At 52.8% G+C, this 17,913-nt stretch overlaps 2 protein-coding genes across 2 annotated transcripts in view; both read right to left on the bottom strand.

Moving 5' to 3' along the window:
• The window catches only part of PIP5K1C (phosphatidylinositol-4-phosphate 5-kinase, type I, gamma), an 87,204-nt gene extending 76,270 nt beyond the window's left edge, over positions 1-10,934 (bottom strand). The window contains exons 1-4 of the mRNA XM_015420587.1: positions 10,458-10,934; positions 9,137-9,199; positions 6,362-6,427; positions 3,323-3,551 (exon numbers count right to left, since the gene is read on the bottom strand). Of these exons, the coding sequence (XP_015276073.1) occupies positions 3,323-3,551; positions 6,362-6,427; positions 9,137-9,199; positions 10,458-10,934 (835 nt within the window). The remainder of the gene's footprint in view (positions 1-3,322; positions 3,552-6,361; positions 6,428-9,136; positions 9,200-10,457) is intronic.
• A 488-nt stretch (positions 10,935-11,422) lies between these two features.
• Positions 11,423-17,913, bottom strand: part of LOC107118290 (chromosome unknown open reading frame, human C19orf25) — a 6,935-nt gene continuing 444 nt past the window's right edge. Inside the window, exons 2-3 of the mRNA XM_015420594.1 lie at positions 15,525-15,689; positions 11,423-11,632 (exon numbers count right to left, since the gene is read on the bottom strand). Of these exons, the coding sequence (XP_015276080.1) occupies positions 11,436-11,632; positions 15,525-15,660 (333 nt within the window). The 5' untranslated portion in view covers positions 15,661-15,689 and the 3' untranslated portion in view covers positions 11,423-11,435. The remainder of the gene's footprint in view (positions 11,633-15,524; positions 15,690-17,913) is intronic.

Here is a 17,913-nt window from a genome sequence, read left to right as displayed (position 1 = left end):
AGTGAACGAACAAGGCGGCTGCCATCGACGGAGGCTGAGTGACGTCATCCGGAGGCACGCAGAGCCGAAAAGGACATGGTCGGGCTGAGGACGACGTCGCCGGCGTTGCCTACACCCCCTCCCGTCTGCCTGAGCACCGGACATCGTGCAGCCAGAAGAAGCCGAGCCGAGGAATGCTTTCACCAGGGTGTCGGTAGGGAATCCCCCTCCCCCTTGTACCAATGTGTGGCCATAGTTAGGGTCGATATAGGTGATTAGCACCCAAGAACTGTAAACCGCCCAGAGACCCCTACGGGGGTTAGGGCGGTATATCAAGCCGAAGGATAAATATAAAAATAACCACCCCCCCAGGCTCCACCCCCCAAAAAAATCTCCAGGTATTTTCCAGCCCAGAGCTGGCAACCTTACACCTTTGGAATTCTGACACAGCAGGGTGGATGTCACCACAAAATGGCGGCCAGGGGCAGTGGAACCAGCCACAAAAGGGTTGCCCCAGCTGACCTTTAGTGACAAAGTGAAGACCCTTGTGTTGTGGTGGCACCTGTTGCCAATGCAAGATTTTAAAAAATCTGCATAGCCAGCCAAATCTCCAGTGGCCAACTGAAGGACTTGTGGGCAAAATCCCCACCTGGCTCCACCCATCTTTCTCAAAACGGTTGGTGGGTACCAGAAGAGGTTTTGGCGGGTGCCACGGCACCCACAGGCACAACATTGGGGACCCCCTAAGGTAGAGGTTCTGACCTTGTCAGGGAATGGCCTTCTTTGGAGGGCTCCACGTTCTCAGTCATGGGTATCACCAGGGCTTTTTTTGTAGAAAAAGCCCAGCAGGAACTCATTAGCATAATAGGCCACACCCAACAGCAGAAACTCATTAGCATATTAGGCCACACCCCTGACAATACAGCTCATTAGCATAATAGGCCACACCCCATGCCTTCCTTTTGCTTGCCTGGGCAAGCCCCCCCCTTTAAATGCTTGCCCGGGTCCCCCGTGGCTGTGAGGAGCCAGGGTAAGCCGGCCCTTGGAGGGGAGAGGAGGCAGTTTAAACTGCCTTCCCTTCCCTTGGGTCTAGTGGGTGTGGCCAATTCTGAAGCCACAGCTGTGCGTTCCTGCCCAAAAATAGCCCTGGACCGTATTGCTATTCGGTGGCCCAGCACTTCCGCTGCAAAACTGTTAAGCGACCTCAGGGCCGGAGGAAAAGTCTGCCCAGGCCAGATGTGATCTGCAAGCCATGATTTGCACATCTCCGATCTACAAGCCTTCAGTCTGATTTCCAGGGTCATTCCTTTTGTGCAGGTAATGCTGCCATCTTGTGACGAAACTTTGTCGTTGCTTTTGGTATTCATCCATGCTGAGATGGGCACCATCAGAGAGTCGTTTAGACAAACGTCCCTGCCCTAAACGTAAGTAGTTTTTAATTAAGAAGAAGAAGTGAGAATCTGCAACAAGATGCTGTTAATGGTTTTAGGTTGCTCTTTATTTACTTCTGAAATCCACCTTCAGTGGAATGAATGTGGAATTCACTGCCAGAGGATGTTGTGATGGCCACAGGAATAAACAGCATTAAAGGGGGATTAGACAGATTCATGGAGGATACGTCTATCAATAGCTACTAACTATGGTGACTGAGGGGAGCCTCCAACATTCAGAGGCACTGACCCCCTGAATCCCAGAGCCTGGAGGCAACGTCAGGGGAAGGCCTCGGCCTCTCTGCCCTGTTGTTGGCCATTGGCTGGCCACCATGTGAGACAGCATGCTGGACTAAATGGGTCTCCTGGTTTGATACAGCAGGGCTCTTCTCATGCTCTTATGGAACCTGGATGTGAGTTATGGGTTGATGAGGGCTAGTTAAAAACAAAAAAACATGACATTTGGTTTAAAATTCCCAATTGTGGGACTTAATTCCTATTCTCCTCATTCCACTCTTCGTTTTCTTCCTTTCTTACAATTGTACAACTCTTCCACACCTGTTTCCACTTGAAACCCAAGCAAATTTCTACATTTCTAATCCATTTCCTGTTCATATGGATTCCCAGCAGAGGGGCTGATCAGCTGCCCATAACATGGGATGCTCCATAGACACATAATAAATGACTGGCTGTTACTTACTAGTGACAATAGATACTCTCTCAGCCTAACTTACCTCACAGGGTGGTTGTGAAGGTCAAATGGAGGAAAGATGAATGACGTAAGCCACTCTGGGTCCCCATTAGAAGAGGAGGAGATTGGATTTATACCCTGCCCTTCAGTACCCGAAGGAGTCTCAGAGTGGCTTACAATCCCGTTCCCTTCCCCTCCCCTCCCGACAACAGACACCCTGTACGGTAGATGGGGCTGAGAGCTCTCGAGAACTGCCCTTGAGAGAACAGCTCTGAGAGAACTTGTGACTGACCCAAGGTCACGCCAGCAGCTGCATGGGGAGGAGTGGGGACTCAGACCCGGTTCTCCCGGATTAGAGGCCGCGCTCCTAACCACCACCCCAAACTGGCTCTCCCAGCAGGGGGAGGCCGACCTTCACAAAGGAGGACTCATCCACCCTTTCTGGATTGAGATGCGAGCGGTGGGAGTTCAGGATGTCTCCCAGGTGGGAGAACACCTGCCCACTCTTGACACTGGTGGGTGAGCAGGAGAGGAGGCCCATGGCCACACAGGACAGGTCAGGCCAGATGTCAGCCTTTCGTGCCCAGGATTCCAGGGGACTGGAGTCAGGGGGCTCTGTGGGCTTGCCAAGGTACTCCCGCACCATCACCTCCGCGAGTCCTCGCCCACAGCAGCACCGCCAACCTCCCAGCGGAGCATCGAGGACCAGTACAGATCCCTCAGATTCACGTCCTTGGGGGGGGCTGAGGTGCTGGGCTGCCCCTCCTCCTCCGCCACCCCGTTCCCTCTGGCCAGCAGGCTCAGCTCGCATCCCCTGGACCTCCTTGAAGAGATCCTGCCTCCACTGCGGGAGCTGTGCGTTGCGTCTGGCGAAGCTGCCCTCACACAGGGGTCTGAGATGCAGGCGATTCTGTAGACCCCCGTTGGCAGAGAGGATGCGACCGAGTGGCCACGCCCGCCCGCGGCCTCACCACCAAGGGCCTAGCCCTGGGGAGAAGAGCCACCTCCTGGCCTCCAGCGTGGAGGTCAGCGCCAGGTCCGCTGCGCAGACGAGGGGGGTGGCTTGCCCCAGGTTGGCCATATACGAACAGAGCACCTCTGCGGTGTGCTGGAAAGGCTTCAGAATGTGCTCCGTTTGAGAGACGGCCACTAAGCCATTCGGGCGAATGCTCCGCTCCTCACCCCCATGCAGGACGGGCGTGGGCAAGAGGACGTCCCGCACGGCAGCCTTCTGCTCCACCAGACATGCGATCGTCGCGCAGGTGGAGTTTCAGCTGGCCCAAGAGGAGCATGTGCTTGGCCCCCTGCCTCTCGTGCAGCTGGCAAGCAGACGTTAAGCTGCTCGCGAAGTGGGCAGCCAGGCGCCGGCAGGTCTCCAGCAAGGCGTGCGTCTTCAGCACGCGCTCGTCCCAGTTCAGCCCGATGGTTCTCCCCAGCTCAAGAACATCCACCTGAACCAGGCGCAGGGTGTGCACAAGGAGTGCATGAGGCACACGGTGCTCTTGAGCCCTGCAGCCTTCCCCCCCCCCCAGCATGTTGGGAGCGGCGTGGGTGACCACGCTGCCACAGATGAATTGATGCATGGGCACCCACTCCCTTAGGGTCTTGCACAGGACAGCAGCAATCGGCATGGAGAAGGATCACCCCGTAGCCCGGTGGTGGGACTCCCCCCTCCACCCAGTTTGGTGACGTGGTTAAGTGCGCAGACTCTAATCTGGGAGAACCGGGTTTGATTCCCCACTCCTCCACTTGCACCTGGCTGGATGACCTTGGGCAAGCCATAACTCTGGCACAGCTGTTCTTGAAAAAGAGCAGTTTCTGTCAAGAGCTCTCGCAGCCCCACCTACCTCACAGGGTGTCTGTTGTGGGGAGTGGGAAGGGAAAGGAGTTTGTAAGCCGCTCCGAGACTCCCTTGGGTAGTGAAGGGCGGGGTATAAATCCAATCTCCTCCTCCTCCTTATACCCCATAGGGATGCCAACCTCCAGGTGGGACCTGAGGATCCCCTGGAATTACAGCTCATCTCCAGACTACAGATATAGATTCCTCTGAAAAAAGGGCTGCTTTGTAGGATGGACTCAATGGCACTGTACCCCACTGAGGTGCCTCTCCTGCCCAGGCTCCACCCCCAAATCTCCAGGAGTTTCCTAGCCTGGAGTGGGCAACCCTAAATCTTCTTGAGAGCAAGTTTGGTGTAGGGGTTAAGTGCGCGGACTCTAATCTGGGAGGACCGGGTTTGACTCCCCCACTCCTCCACTCGCACCTGGCTGGATGACCTTGGGCAAGCCGTAGCTCTGATAAGAGCTGTTCTTGAAAAAGAGCCGTTTCTGTCAGAGCTCTCTCAGCCCCGCCTACCTCACAGGGTGTCTGTTCTGGGGAGGGGAAGGGAAAGGAGTTTGTAAGCCGCTCTGAGACACCTTTGGGTAGTGAAGGGCGGGGTATAAATCCAATCTCCTCTTTTTCTTCTTCTTGAAAAAGAGTAGTTTTTGTCAGAGCTCTCCCAGCCCCACCTACCTCACAGGGTGTCTGTTGTGGGGAGGGGAAGGGAGAGGAGTTTGTAAGCCGCTCTGAGACTCCTTTGGGTAGTGAAGGGCGGGGTATAAATCCAATCTCTTCTTCTCCCAGCGCCCTGGTGTTGCCCTGGCATCCCGGAGGGCCTCAGGTTGCCCCCAGTGGGCAGTGAGAGCTAGGTAGCCGTGTTTCCGGCTGCTCCAAAGGTCCACCGTGAAGTGCATGGTCTGCCCTCACACTTCTGACAACTGTGCCTTCACCAGCCCCACCAACAGAGTGGCAAGGAGGGCAGGACTTGGCGGGCGAATGTCCTCCAGCAGGGGACGGAGTATCATGGGGCGAGGTACTGCACCAGCCAGCGAAAGCCCATATGCTCCACCACAGAGAGGGGGTCCCCATCCAGTACAAGCGTCTCACCGATCAGCCGAGTGACAGTCTCCTTCTTCTGGCTCGGGGCGCGCTCCGTCCCTGCCAGCCCTTCCCCAAGCCGGATGCCACCTGTTCCCCCTCCCAAGGCAACAGAGTCTGGTGGGGTCTCTGTAGTTGCCCGGTGAAGGCGGAGGACAAATGTAGGGGAGGTTCAAGCCCCCCTGCACCCTGCGGTCACAGACCCGGCAGCGCGCCACATGGGGGTTGCTGGGGAGGTGGCGGAAGTGCTCTCAAACTGTTGGCCGAGGACGGGGAGCAGAAATTGGGGCAGTCTAGAGCAGTGTTCCCTCTAAGCTGAGCTCTCTCAGTTTTTTAGCCTTCTGGCTCACACACTTCTGTTTTAGCTCTGGAAGGATGGCTCCAGAGCAAACTAATTGATGCAGCAGCCAAATCGCTCGCTCACAACTTGAATGCCAGTAGCTCACAAAGCAGAATTTTTGCTCACAAGACTCCACAGCTTAGAGGGAGCCTTGGTCTAGAGGCTTGGCCACGGCGGCGTAATGCCAGGCTGGGAGGACTCACAGAGGCGTGGGGATGTGGAGATTCGGGATGTGGAGGAGCCAGATGTTTCCTCAGAGCCACCCTCAGACACTTCCCCCTCCCCAAAGAGTACGAGTGTCGGCTAGCTGCCATGTTTTGCTTGTTCCCTTCTCTGATCCTGGCTTGCTCGCTGCTCTGCCGCTTGCCGTAAACAGCGATAGGGAGACCGTGAGAACCAGTGCTGCCAGACGGCGTTATCTGTCTGGCCTTGTGAAGGGGGGGGGAGGGCTTGCGTTCCACTGCTGGTGTGAATCTTTCGGCTCTCATGAGGCACTGAGACTCTCCTGCTTATTTCCCGCCTGCGCGCTCGAGTTTCATTTGCTTAGCCATTTGCCTCATCCTGCTATATGTAGGGATGTTTCCGCCCCTTGGTTATTCCTAACAATAATCCTGTGGATATGGTACCAGTTTTGTAATCTAATAAAGCATAACGCTTCCTTGGAAACATGTGTAGAGGATTTACTTGCTGCTGAAACTGACGGAGAGCCACTGCTCTCTCCCCTCTGGCAACGCTAACAGCTGTTCTGCTCCCAACTCAATCCTAAAGAGCACATCAAGGAAAGGAGACACACACACACACACACACCCGATACAGTTGGGCGCTGGTGGGCTGGCAGGACGGGCTTCTTCCACAGGGATGTGGGCCTGCAGGATGGGGCGTGTAGGCTTCCCCCCCCCCTTGACGAGTACCCTTGGCTTTCACCCTTCATGGTGCAGACGGGTGGCACAGGGAGACCACCAGACTACACCTTCCCAGTCAGGAGAGGTGCTGAGAACTCACACTCGCGGGTGAGGTTGTGGGTCCTCGGGCGAGGAGCCCAGTAGCTTGTCCCCTGTGCCTGGCTGTGGCTGAGGGACCAAGAGTTGAGGGACCAAGAGTGGCTCAGAGCCCCGAGACCACCAAACACCATCCTAGCTGGGAGAGGTGCTGGGAAATATCGCCCCCCCAGGGGTGAGGTTGGGAGTCCTCTCTGACTGCAGCAGAGAGACAGTCCCCCTCACAGCCCTGGAGAAACAGCACAGCAGTGGACACGATAAATCTCTGCCTCGAGTAAGTCCCTCTCTGGCTAAACCTGAGGCAAACTGAAACCAACCGAGTGTGGCTTATCTACATAATACATCTCCTCAGAATGGGGCTCTCTCTGGTCGGCAGCCAGAACAGCCTATCAAGCTTTGGAGGGCTGAGATTGATGCTTTCTTAGGGGCATGAGAGCGTTCCTCCCCGCACCCCCTGTATTGCCATGGCTCCCGCCAAAACAATCTTTAGCTACAAACTGATTGACCGGCGACAGGTGTGTGGCTGAGGCGGGGGCACGACCAGACTCGAAAACCAGGTGCGTTCATCGGTGGGTCAAGTTTGGTGTAGTGTTTAAGAGCGCGGACTCTGATCTGGGAGAACCGGGTTTGATTCCCCACTCCTCCATGTGCGGCAGCTGGGTGACCTTGGGTCAGTCATAAGTTCTCTCAGAGCTGTTCTCTCAAAAGCAGTCCTTGAAAGAGCTCTCTCAGCCCCACCTACCTCACAGGGTGTCTGTTGTGTGGAGGAGAAGGAAAAGGAGACTGTAAGCCGCTCTAAGACTCCTTTGGGTAGTGAAGGGCGGGGTATCAATCCAGTCTCTTCTCTTCTTCAGGGACCATACAACAAAATTTGTTTCATTCTTTGGTTCATGCCCGTCCCTAGGCATAACTCTAGATGCACTGCCCAGAGATCCTTAGGAAGACATTATTAAACACAGTCCCATCCCAATACCTTTTAGATCCCACCAATAGGTTAGTATTGATTAAAAGAAAGAAAAAAATGAGGAGGAAGCTGGGTTCAGTTCTCTGCTCTGCAGTGAAGCTTATCTGCTGACCCTGGGCCCTGGTCTACAAACTGGGGTTAGGCTCAATAGCCAACTATTATTTCCACTAAGTAAAGGTTTCCCTTGCTCGAAAGCCAGTCGAATCCGACTCTAGGGATGCGGTGCTCATCTCCGTTTCCAAGCCAAAGAGCCAGTGCTGTCTAAAGACATTTCCGTGGTCATGTGGCCGGCATGCCTAGATGCCGAGGCGCACGGAACGCTGTCACCTTCCCACCGAAGCGGTACCTATTTATCGACGTGCTATTTCTTACATTCGAGCTGCTAGGTTGGCCGGAGCTGGGACCAGAGACGGGAGCTCACTCCGTCACGCGGCACACTCGGGTCTCGAACTGCTGAACTTACCGATCTTCCAGTCTGCAGTTCAGCGTCTTAACCACTTGAGCCACCCGGCAGCCCATTCTTTCCACTAGCCGGCTGTAAATTATAATACTGGAGGTAGAAAGTGCCGTCAAGAGCCGCAAATTTACAGGGACCCTGTACATTTTTCAAGGCAAGAGACGGTCAGAGGTGTTCTTGCCATTGCCTGCCTCCACACACCGTCCCCAGACTTCCTTGGTGGTTTCCCATCCAAGTACTAACCAGGGCTGACTATGCTTAGTTTCTGAGATCTGAGAAGATTGGGCTAGCCTGTCTGTCCAGGCAATATATCAGTAACAAATATATACAAGGGGAACCAGCAATTCAAAACAGTACAATAATAATCCCCTGGAGAAAATGGCTGCTTTGAAGGGGGGACTCTGTGGCATTGGACCATGCTGAGGCCCCTCCCCTCCCCAAACTCCGCCCTCTCCTGGATCCACCCGCAAAGTCTCCAGGTATTTTCCAATCCAGACCTGGCAGCCCTAGGTAACAGCGTTCCATGCGCCTCAGTTTGGACAGTGCCAGCTCTTCGGCTTGGAAACAGATGAGCACCAACCCCTAGAGTTGAATTTGATTAGCTTTTGAGCAACAGCAACAAAATCACAAAATAACTTTGTAATAATTTGCTTCTAAGGTCTGGGGCACCAGTAACCAGAGTCCACCAATCACGAGATAGGTTGGGGAAGAGGTGCTCCCTCCAACCTGACCTTTCACTTCTTCAGCCGGTCAGCTAAATAAATCCAAGTTGCCACTGAAACAATGTCATTTTGAACGGCATAACCAATCAGATCTTCAGTGGCCAGAAAGATGCTGGCGGGTACCACGTTGGGGACCCCTGTTCTAACATGATGTGTTAGCACAGCAGCGTGACTCTTGCAGTTCCTCTTGTCAACGTTTCCTTTAATACTGCACTGCTATTTCTTTAAGCTTTTCTAAACTTAAAAAGTGGCCCGTGATGCTTTGGATGGAGAAATGCAGTCTGCAAAAAGAGAGGCTGATTTTCAGTCCAGTGCTCACATTTCCTGGAGCTACGCATCTGGAAACCAAACAGGCCGATTTTAAAAGGAATTTCCAGTCTTTTACTGCAGGGTACCTAAACACTTGCCAGGGTACAAATAGAGCTATTTATTCTTGAGACAAGCAGGCATATAGGTTTGTTTTAAATAGCACCACTCTCTGTTAATGAGATCTGCCATCCAAATGCAACCCTCTAAATACTAGCGTTTTGTTTGACACTTTACTACAAATAGTCTCTTCTTCCAGAGATGATGTAGATCCCCCTCTAAGTCTGGGAGTTCTACGTCCGAATTTTTTCCCCATTCAGCACAGGCCTTACCTGAACCTTTTTCACTAGCCCCTTCTTCTTCTGTTTGCAGTCGCTGAAGTTCTCTGGGAAAGCCTGCAACAAAACAAATGAAACCGCAACCCTGCTTAGTCTTGAAAGAAGCAGAGGGAGGCCTGTACCCAAATTCACACTGAAATGTTCTGTCAGGTCACAATATTTGCAGCCCACTGTGGGCACTCCATGGGGATGATTAGCAAAACAGAGTCAACTGTATAATCTTAATTCACTAAATAATCAGTTCAAGGGCCCAGCTAGCAGTCTCCACAAGCTACTGTACAGCAGTACAGGAAGCTGCCTCAAAGGAGGACTGCCATTTGTTTGGATTCATTACTACATGCATCGTCTAGACCCAGAGGATTTACAGAGGCGATGCGGCGGCAGCATGCAGCAGCAGCAGGTCCAGAGGAGTGATCCCTGGTGGCCAGCAGCAGGAACATTTTTGTTTTTTTTGGTGGGGCTTGAGTGTTGCAGTAAGAAATAAATAAATAAACCCAGCTCCCCGCAGTCTTCTCACCCCTACCACTCCTTGGCTGTAATTTCTCTTTAAGAAGCTTTTACAGGAGAAAATCTTGTGGGGCTGTCCCTTTAAGAAAGGGGGCGGAGTCCCGAGTAGCCCTACCGTAGCTACGGGCCCGTCTTAGCCTAACCTTCCCCGCAGGAGTGTTGTGAGGACAAAACAGAGCAGAGAACCAGGTACGTCAGCGTGAGATCTTGAGAAGAGGGAGATAAAGCTGTCACAGAAGCCCACCTTGTTCCTGAATAATCAGACACGATCCCCTTCTCCACATCTGATGGCTCAACTTCTGCTGACATGTCATTGCAGCCAGAGCGGGCCTTGAATGGCACACTCGCACATATCCCTCTCTGAAAATGGCCCCTGAGCCTGTTCAAAAGGAGACAGTGACACTCGCGTTGTCCAAAAAAACTGCTTTTTAATAGGATTTTCCCTTAAATAAACAGTATGATTATCAGCAGCCTCAGGACCTGGATTTTCTCTCGATACTAAACTCCCACTGACCGGATGACACATGATGAACCCTACCCTCTCCCTGTCCCAACAAACTTACCCCTTCAGGGTTTTTTAAAATTTATTTCAAACCTTCTTATGAATTCAGTTCTAGGCACAAATCTACTGGAATCCGTTCACGGTTACTGACCAACGTCACAATGGGGGCCTACGTCAAAAACACCAAACAAATCCAACACAAACCGCTTCCGATCGGGCTCGGGGCCAAAATGAAACCACCCAGCTCACCCCACCCCCACCCCACGCCTCTTGCCACGCGGCTGCCAAGCCACATTAGAAGCTAACTCTGCTTTTAGCGTTGGTGACAGCGGCGGGACGTTGGGCCCTCGTCCGTGGCCTAGCCTTCTGCAAGCTCTGCAGAAGCCTCTCTCGGAAGAAGCCGCTGCGGTATTCGAGTCCGCTCAGGTGTCTTAAAGCCAAGGGCACGTCGTCACGGCCGACGTCCACGTAAACTGGGATTACTTTGGTTCCCTCCTGCTGTATCGTGCGAAGAAGGTTCCACTCCGCCACACGCTGGCACCAAGGGTCGGCTACCGAGCGGGCCGTCAGGAGGACGATGGCCACTCGGCTGGTCTCGACGACCTCGGCTACCGAAGCGACGACGGACCTCCCCGCCACTTGATCCTGATGCTCGATATAACCGCGGAAACCTTGCTGCGTGAGGATCTCGCCAATGGAGGTGGCAATGGGGTCGTCTTCCAGGAGGTACCAGAGGGAGAAGTCATAGAGGAATTTGCAGGACAGTGGGGACGTCACAGCCATTGCTGCCGCTGCCAGAGTCTTCAGCCAACCCAGAAAGCTCCCCCTCCCCCCCCAACCGAGTTCACTTGTCCGAGTCTGAAAGGCGAGAAACTTTGGGAAATTCAGGTTCGTTTTTTCAACAGAGGCATTTTGTTTTAAGTCTGTGCAAAAAGGGGGGGGAGGGGAGAGGCGCCACGAAGGACCCGCGCGGTACTGAGAGCGAACGCCATGAATGTGAAAACCGGAACAGCCTCTCTATGCAGTCCTGCGTCTCACGGGTGAACATGGCTAGGACGTTTCGGCCTTCACGGGACTCGCAGAAGCGGCTGAATTCGGGCACATCGTCACAGAAGGGGGGGGGAACACACAGTGTCGCGATGTGTAGCTTACGCATGCGTGAGATTCGGAAAGAATGTACAATTGTCACACAGGTCCGTAGCTCAAGCCCATGGCGACTGAGAGGCGCCCCTCTCCGAATGCTGGCCTCCCACCTTATCTCCCGCCCGGACGGCTTCGGGGTCTTCACAAGGCCCTCTGCTTCATCTCCAGGATGCCCTGTTCCAGAGTAGCACCGGCCAGTTTCAGCTCCTCGCATTTCTCCTTGAGCAGGCTGCAGGCCTTCTGCAAGCGATGGTTCATCTCCACGTAGGACTGGGTCAGCCGATAGAGGCGCTCCCGCTTGGCCTCCGGGTCTTCGTTCTTGGCCGGAACGGGCAAGTCTGAGCAGAGCGATACAAGGAAGTGGGGGGGGGGGGGGGGGAGGAAAAAGGAAAGAGAACTCAGTGGAGACATCAGCAGATCTGCTGTATGTTCAGTAATACATGCTAGAGGTTCACAAAATCATGCACGGGATAAAAAAGGCAGAAAAATGTATTGATTTATTCATTAAATTAGATTTCTTAACCGCCCATCCCTGCTAGCGTGGGGCTCAGGGCGGTCTACAACAATTAACACATTATACAATCGATGAAAACCATAAAAATTCCAATATTAAAAACATTCAGAAACATTTAAACATTGAAAACATTTTAAAACAAGGCGGCAGTGCCAGCATTCAGTCGCGGGGGGGAGGGGTGGGGTGCCAGGCAGATGTAAGGAACCGTCGCTGGCTTCAACCAAAGGCCTGGAGAAAGATCTCTGCCCTGTATGCCCTGTGAAGCTTTAATAGGTCGAGCAGGGCACAGATGCCAGTCAGCGGAGAGTTCCAACAGGTTGGGGCCAGGGCAGAAAGGGCCCTGGTTCGAAGCCAGCCGGATATCTTTGGGGCCGAGGAGAACTGGGCGAAAGAACTGTGTATTGTGATAAAGATCCCTTTCTCCCAATACAAGAACTCGTGGGCACTCAATGAACTGAATGAGCAGTACGGCTTACAGAAAAGATAAAAGGAAGTCCTTCAACCAAAGAGTCCTTCAACCAGGAAGTGGTGGCGGCCAATGCTCCCTCTAAGCTGTGGAGTCTTGTGAGCAAAAATTCTGCTTTGTGAGCTTGTCGTGATCTGGGCTGTGCCACCAGAGGCCTACTAGGCCCAGGGAGCCTGGCTAGCAGTAGGTGAGGCTGGGCCTACAACTCCCAGAAGCCGCTGAGAGGCTTTGGAGTCAAAATTGACCAATAGAAGAAAGAGGAAGGCTTGGAGTAAAAGATCTGGAGCAGCAGGAAAAGCAGGAGACAGAGCCAGAAGGGACTGAGGCTGCTGTGGGGGAGAGACCCTCATCCTGAGGAAAGGGTGAGTAGTCTAGTGCCACTTGGAATAGTGAGCTAGGGACAGTATATATTTAGACACGTTAGGGCATTTGGTTTCTTTTCTTTTCACCCACTTACTGTTATTATTCTGCACCTTGTTGTTTGACCTCCTATACAATAAACTATTTTCACTGTTCACTCTGCCTGACTCCTCACGCCTATTATTCAGCCAAAAGGGAGGTCAGAAGGTTTTGGGAGGGTGTTCTGGGCCTTCTCAAGGGAGCCTGGAACCAGAGTGGTGGCAGCATCAGGTGACACCTCACCTGAGCCGTGACAGAGCTACTGACATTAAAGTGGTGAGCGAGCGATTTGGCTGCTGCATCAAATAGTTTACTCTGGACTCTGGAGCCATCCTTCTCGAGCTAAGACAAAAATCTGTGAGCTCACACTAACTCAACTTAGAGGGAGCACTGGTGGTGGCTGCTACAAGCAGAGACAGCTTCAAGAGGGGATTGGATAAACATATGGAGCAGACGTCCATAAGCTGCTATTAGCCACAAGGTATAGATGGAACGCTCAAGTCTGGAACAGTGATGCTCTGTATTCTTGGTGCTTGGGGGGCAATAGTGGAAGGGCTTCTGGAATTCTGGCCCCGCTGGTGGACCTCCTGATGGCACCTGGGTTTGGGCCACTGTGTGACACAGAGCGTTGGGCTGGATGGGCCATTGGCTTGATTCAACAGGGTTTCTCTTATGTTCTTACGTCTGGGGCAGTGGTGCTCTGTATTCTTGGTGCTCGGAGGGCAACAGCGCGAGGGCTTCTGGAGTTCTGGCCCTGCTGGTGGACCTCCTGATGGCACCTGGGTTTGGGCCCCTGTTGGACTCGATGGGCCCATTGGCTTGATCCAACATGGCTTCTCTTCTGTTCTTAAGAGTGTTGACATCAGGGCCAACTCAGGGTCTCCCCAGGCAACCAGGCTGTTCACCGTGGGAGACTCATCAGCACCCCTGGCCCTTGCGTCGCTCTGAGAGGCGAGGGCAGGCCGCAGCCCCTCCTCCCAAGCCACCACCAGCACCGAGCAAGATGGTGGATCGGCACCCTCTTTTCACGGGGGGTCTGAACTAGGGCAGCCAACCTCCAGACGGGGCCTGTTTCGGAGGGCATCCATGTTGGTCTGCAGTAGAGCGGCCAGACTTGAGTCCCGTCACACCGTCGAGACCAGCAGGATTTTGGGGGCAGAAGCTTCTGAGTGCCAGAGCTTCCTTTGAATCTGGAGAAGCTGACGAAGGGAGCTTTGACTCTCAAAAGCTTATACCCTGAGATCTCATTGGCCTCTAAGGTGCTCTAAGGAGAGCAGATTTGGTGTAGTGGTGAAGTGCGCGGGCTCTAATCTGGGAGAACCGGGTTTGATTCCCCACTCCTCCACTTGCACCTGTTGGTGTGACCTTGGGTCAGTCACAAGTTCTTTCGGAGCTGTTCTCTCAAGAGCAGTCCTCTCGAAGCTCTCTCAGCCCCACCCACCTCACAGGGTGTCTGTTGTGGGGAGGGGAAGGGAAAGGAGTTTGTAAACTGCTCTGACACTCCCAAGTGAAGGGCGGGGTATAAATCCAATCTCTTCTCTTCTTCTTCTACTGGGCTTGAATCCAGGTGGAGCCTGGAAGTACAGCTGATCTCTGGACTACAAAGATCAGTCCCCCTGGAGAACAGGGCAGTGTCAAAGGGGGGGGGAGGCTCTTTGGCCTCCCCTCCCCACACTCTGTCAGTTTGGTGCAGTGGTTAGGAGCGTCGGACTCTAATCTGGGACGACCGGGTTTGATTCCCCACTCCTCCACATGCAGCTGCTGGAGTGACCTTGGGTCAGTCACAAGTTCGTTGAGAGCTGTTGAGAGCTGTTCTCTCAAGAGCAGTTTCTGTCAAGAGGTCTCTCAGCCCCGCCTACCTCACAGGGTGTCTGTGGTGGGGAGGGGAAGGGGAAGGAGATTGTAAACCGCTCTGAGACTCCTTCGGGTAGTGAAGGGCGGGGTATAAATCCAATCTTCTCTCTTCTCTCTCTCTGTCCTCCCCCAGGTACCATCCCTCAAATCTCCAGAAATCTCCCAAGCAGAGTTGGCAAGCAGAGAGCCAGTTAGGTGTAGTGGTTAAGTGCGCGGACTCTAATCTGGGAGGACCGGGTTTGATTCCCCACTCCTCCACTTGCACCTGGCTGGATGACCTTGGGCAAGCCATAGTTCTGATAAGAGCTGTTCTTGAAAAAGAGCAGTTTCTGTCAAGAGGTCTCTCAGCCCCACCTACCTCCCAGGGTGTTTGTTGTGGGGAGGGGGAGGGAAAGGAGTTTGTAAGCCGCTCTGAGACACCTTTGGGTAGTGAAGGGCAGGGTATAAATCCAATCTCTTCTTCTTCTTCTTGTTTGAAGCAGCTCTGGATGACATTTCCGTGGCAAAATAAGCCTGTCCTGCTTCATGGAGAACGGCACGGCTCCAAGGAATGGCTCGGCCATCTCATGGATCAATCCCGAGGCATAACGGGAGTGTTTTAATCAAGGAAACTGACATTAGGAGGGAGAACGAAGGCTGGCAGCCGCCAGTGGAAGGTCTTGTCTCAAGGGATGGTTTCAGAGGGCCGTCGCGTCGGTCTGCGGCACGAGAGCCAGATTTGAGTCCAGCAGCACCTTAGAGCCCAACGAGGTTTTTTGAGGCATGAGCCTTCAGGAGTCAACACTCTGTTATCTGATGAAGGGAGCTATGACTCTTGAAGGCTCACGTCCCCCAAAATCTCGATGGTCTTTAAGACTCAAATGTTGGCGTCTCAGAGATGGAAACTGGTAGAAGCAGACTGGGCGCGCATGATCTTAGAACCCCCAACCCCTCCCAGCAATTACTCAGCAAAGCTTGTGACGCAAAGATGAACGAAAGGCGACCCATATTCTGTTACCTTCACTGGGTTCCGCCAGGAGGACGAAGACTGGATCGTTGGGTTGGGCACGCTGGACATCCTCCAGGATCTGCTCAGTGTTGGGAGGTTCCGGGCGTGTGGGCAGCACCACTCGCTTCTTTGCCTTGGAGGTCATTGCTCAGGAACAGGTGCCGGCGGGGGGCACTGGGAGAAGAAAGAGGGGGCAACAGGGAAAGACGGGGGCAGGTTAAAGGGGTGTTCGGGAGAGCATTGCTCCTTCAAACAGCTTTAATTCCCAACAAGAACCAGGATGGATAAGATTTCATGACACCTCTGAACCTTCACATACTCCAACCAAGCCTCCAGGGAGAGGATATTCCAGAGTGTAGAGAACCCCAAATGGCAAGATTCCACGCTCTCCCTCAGCCACTGGCCCGTCAGCCGTCACTCAAGAGTAGTTGCGTGCCATTGGCCGGGTGCTGGGTCTGCTCCTCTTCCCCGCCCACTCCCCCTTCAGCCACTGTGCCCTGTCAGAATTACTGGCAAATGGCCTTCTCTCTTGACGAAGATGCTTTTCCTGTGTGCGACTAACTTTCCCTTCAGTGGCTGTTGGTAGGTGTCACGTTGGGGCTGGAGCACCTTCGCTATGAGGAAACACTGATGAGTCTGGGCCTTTCCCATTTAGAAGAGACATCTAATGGGGGGACATGAGAGAGGTTTATCAAATGATGCATGTGGTGGACAGAGTTGATAAAGCAAAATTTCTCTCCTTCTGCCAAGACAGTAGAACTCAAGGGCAACCAATGAAGCTGATGGGCAGTAGGTTTAGGATGGACCAAAGGAAATACTACTTTACATAGAGAGTGATTAAAATGTGGAATTCACTGCCAGAGGATGTAGTGACGGCCACAGGAATAAACAGCTTTAAATTGATTTACGGAGAATAAGTCAGGCTACTTGCCGTGGTGACTGAGGGGAACCTCCACATTCAGAGGCACTAATCCTCTGAATCCCAGAGCCAGGAGGCAACATCAGAGAAAGGCCCCGGCCTCTCTGCCCTGTTGTTGGCCCTCCAGAGGAACTAATTGGCCACTGTGTGAGACAGGATGCTAGACTAGATGGACTATTGATCTGATCCAGCAGGGCTCTTACGTTCTTGAGAGAGAAGAATGGATCTCCTAGATTATGTCAAACCCAATCTGTTTTAGTATGCAGATCCATAACGTGCTTAACAAGAATTTTAAGAACTTTGTGAGAAGATGAGTAAATTCTACAGCCTGTATAAATTGTGCAAACCACACACATTTTGATCTCTTTGCATTGTTTATTCTGCACTTGCTAGGCCCTGAAGCCTGAGCACCGAAAATCTCACCTCCCTCATCAACACCTGAATATTTCACTTGGCATTCCAATGCCTTCAGAGTCTATACCTGCAGCCTTAACGGCTAAAGCGTTGATTCTGGTTTATCTAAAATGAAAAGCAGCAGCTGAATTTGAGTCATGGAAAGATGACACCAAAGACTCTTTCACCAGCTACTGCTTGCAATTCACAAAACTGGAACAGACGGGAATCCCGATTTTCGTCAAGTTCCATGCAGTCTGAAATCCTGATAATTATACCATATTACATCTCTAATAGCAATTTTAGGAAGAAAAGTATGTTTGCTCTTAACTGCAAATGGCCCCCAGTAATCCCCAGTTTATTATGGTTTGGCAAATTCGGCCCAATCCCCCCCCCTTTATTCGGCCCAGTCCTCCCCCCCCATCAGCTTCCAAAAATCTATTTGCAATGGAGGGAGGGGCTTGAAAACACAGCTGAAAATGCCCTCTGTTTCTGTTGCAATCCTACTGCAGAAAGACTGGGAAGGCAATTAGTTTTTAATTATTGGGGAGAGCCCCCCCTATCCTAAGTGAATCAATTGCAGGGTTTTTGCATCTTCCAAATCCTTGATTTCAGCTTTACAGTGAGCAGTTTGTTTGGAGACGTGTGGGTGTCTCTACAATAATTTTTTACAATAACCAAAAGGCCAGGGGGGGGGGGGGAGAGAGAGAGTGTGTGTATATAACATGCATCTTCCCCACTTCCCAAGCCGGACAGCAGAGATAGCCCTTGTATCTGCAAAGGATTCCAGAATGTTCAGTGCGGGCTCTGCAGTCCTTCTAGCAACGGATGGCTATGCAACACGCATGCAGAAAGAGGATGTGGGGGGGGGGGAGATGCCATACAGCAGCACATCTATCGGTGCTGCAGATACCACACCCACCCCATTGCAAAGAGAGACACCCCCCCACACACACACACACACAAAACCTTCCCTTAAAAAAGGATACCCTCCGCTTTCCCCGCATATACCTGCCCCCTCCCATAGCTTAAGACCCGCAAACCAAACCGAAGTTCCTCCCTTACATCTGCACCACCAAGCCCCCC

This window comes from Gekko japonicus, unplaced genomic scaffold, assembly GCF_001447785.1.
Source record: "Gekko japonicus isolate JY-2015 unplaced genomic scaffold, Gekko_japonicus_V1.1 scaffold884, whole genome shotgun sequence".
In the NCBI taxonomy this organism is placed as follows: domain Eukaryota; kingdom Metazoa; phylum Chordata; class Lepidosauria; order Squamata; family Gekkonidae; genus Gekko; species Gekko japonicus.
The sequence above is the reverse complement of the archived record's forward strand: the minus strand, read 5'-3'. Positions and strand labels throughout refer to the sequence as shown.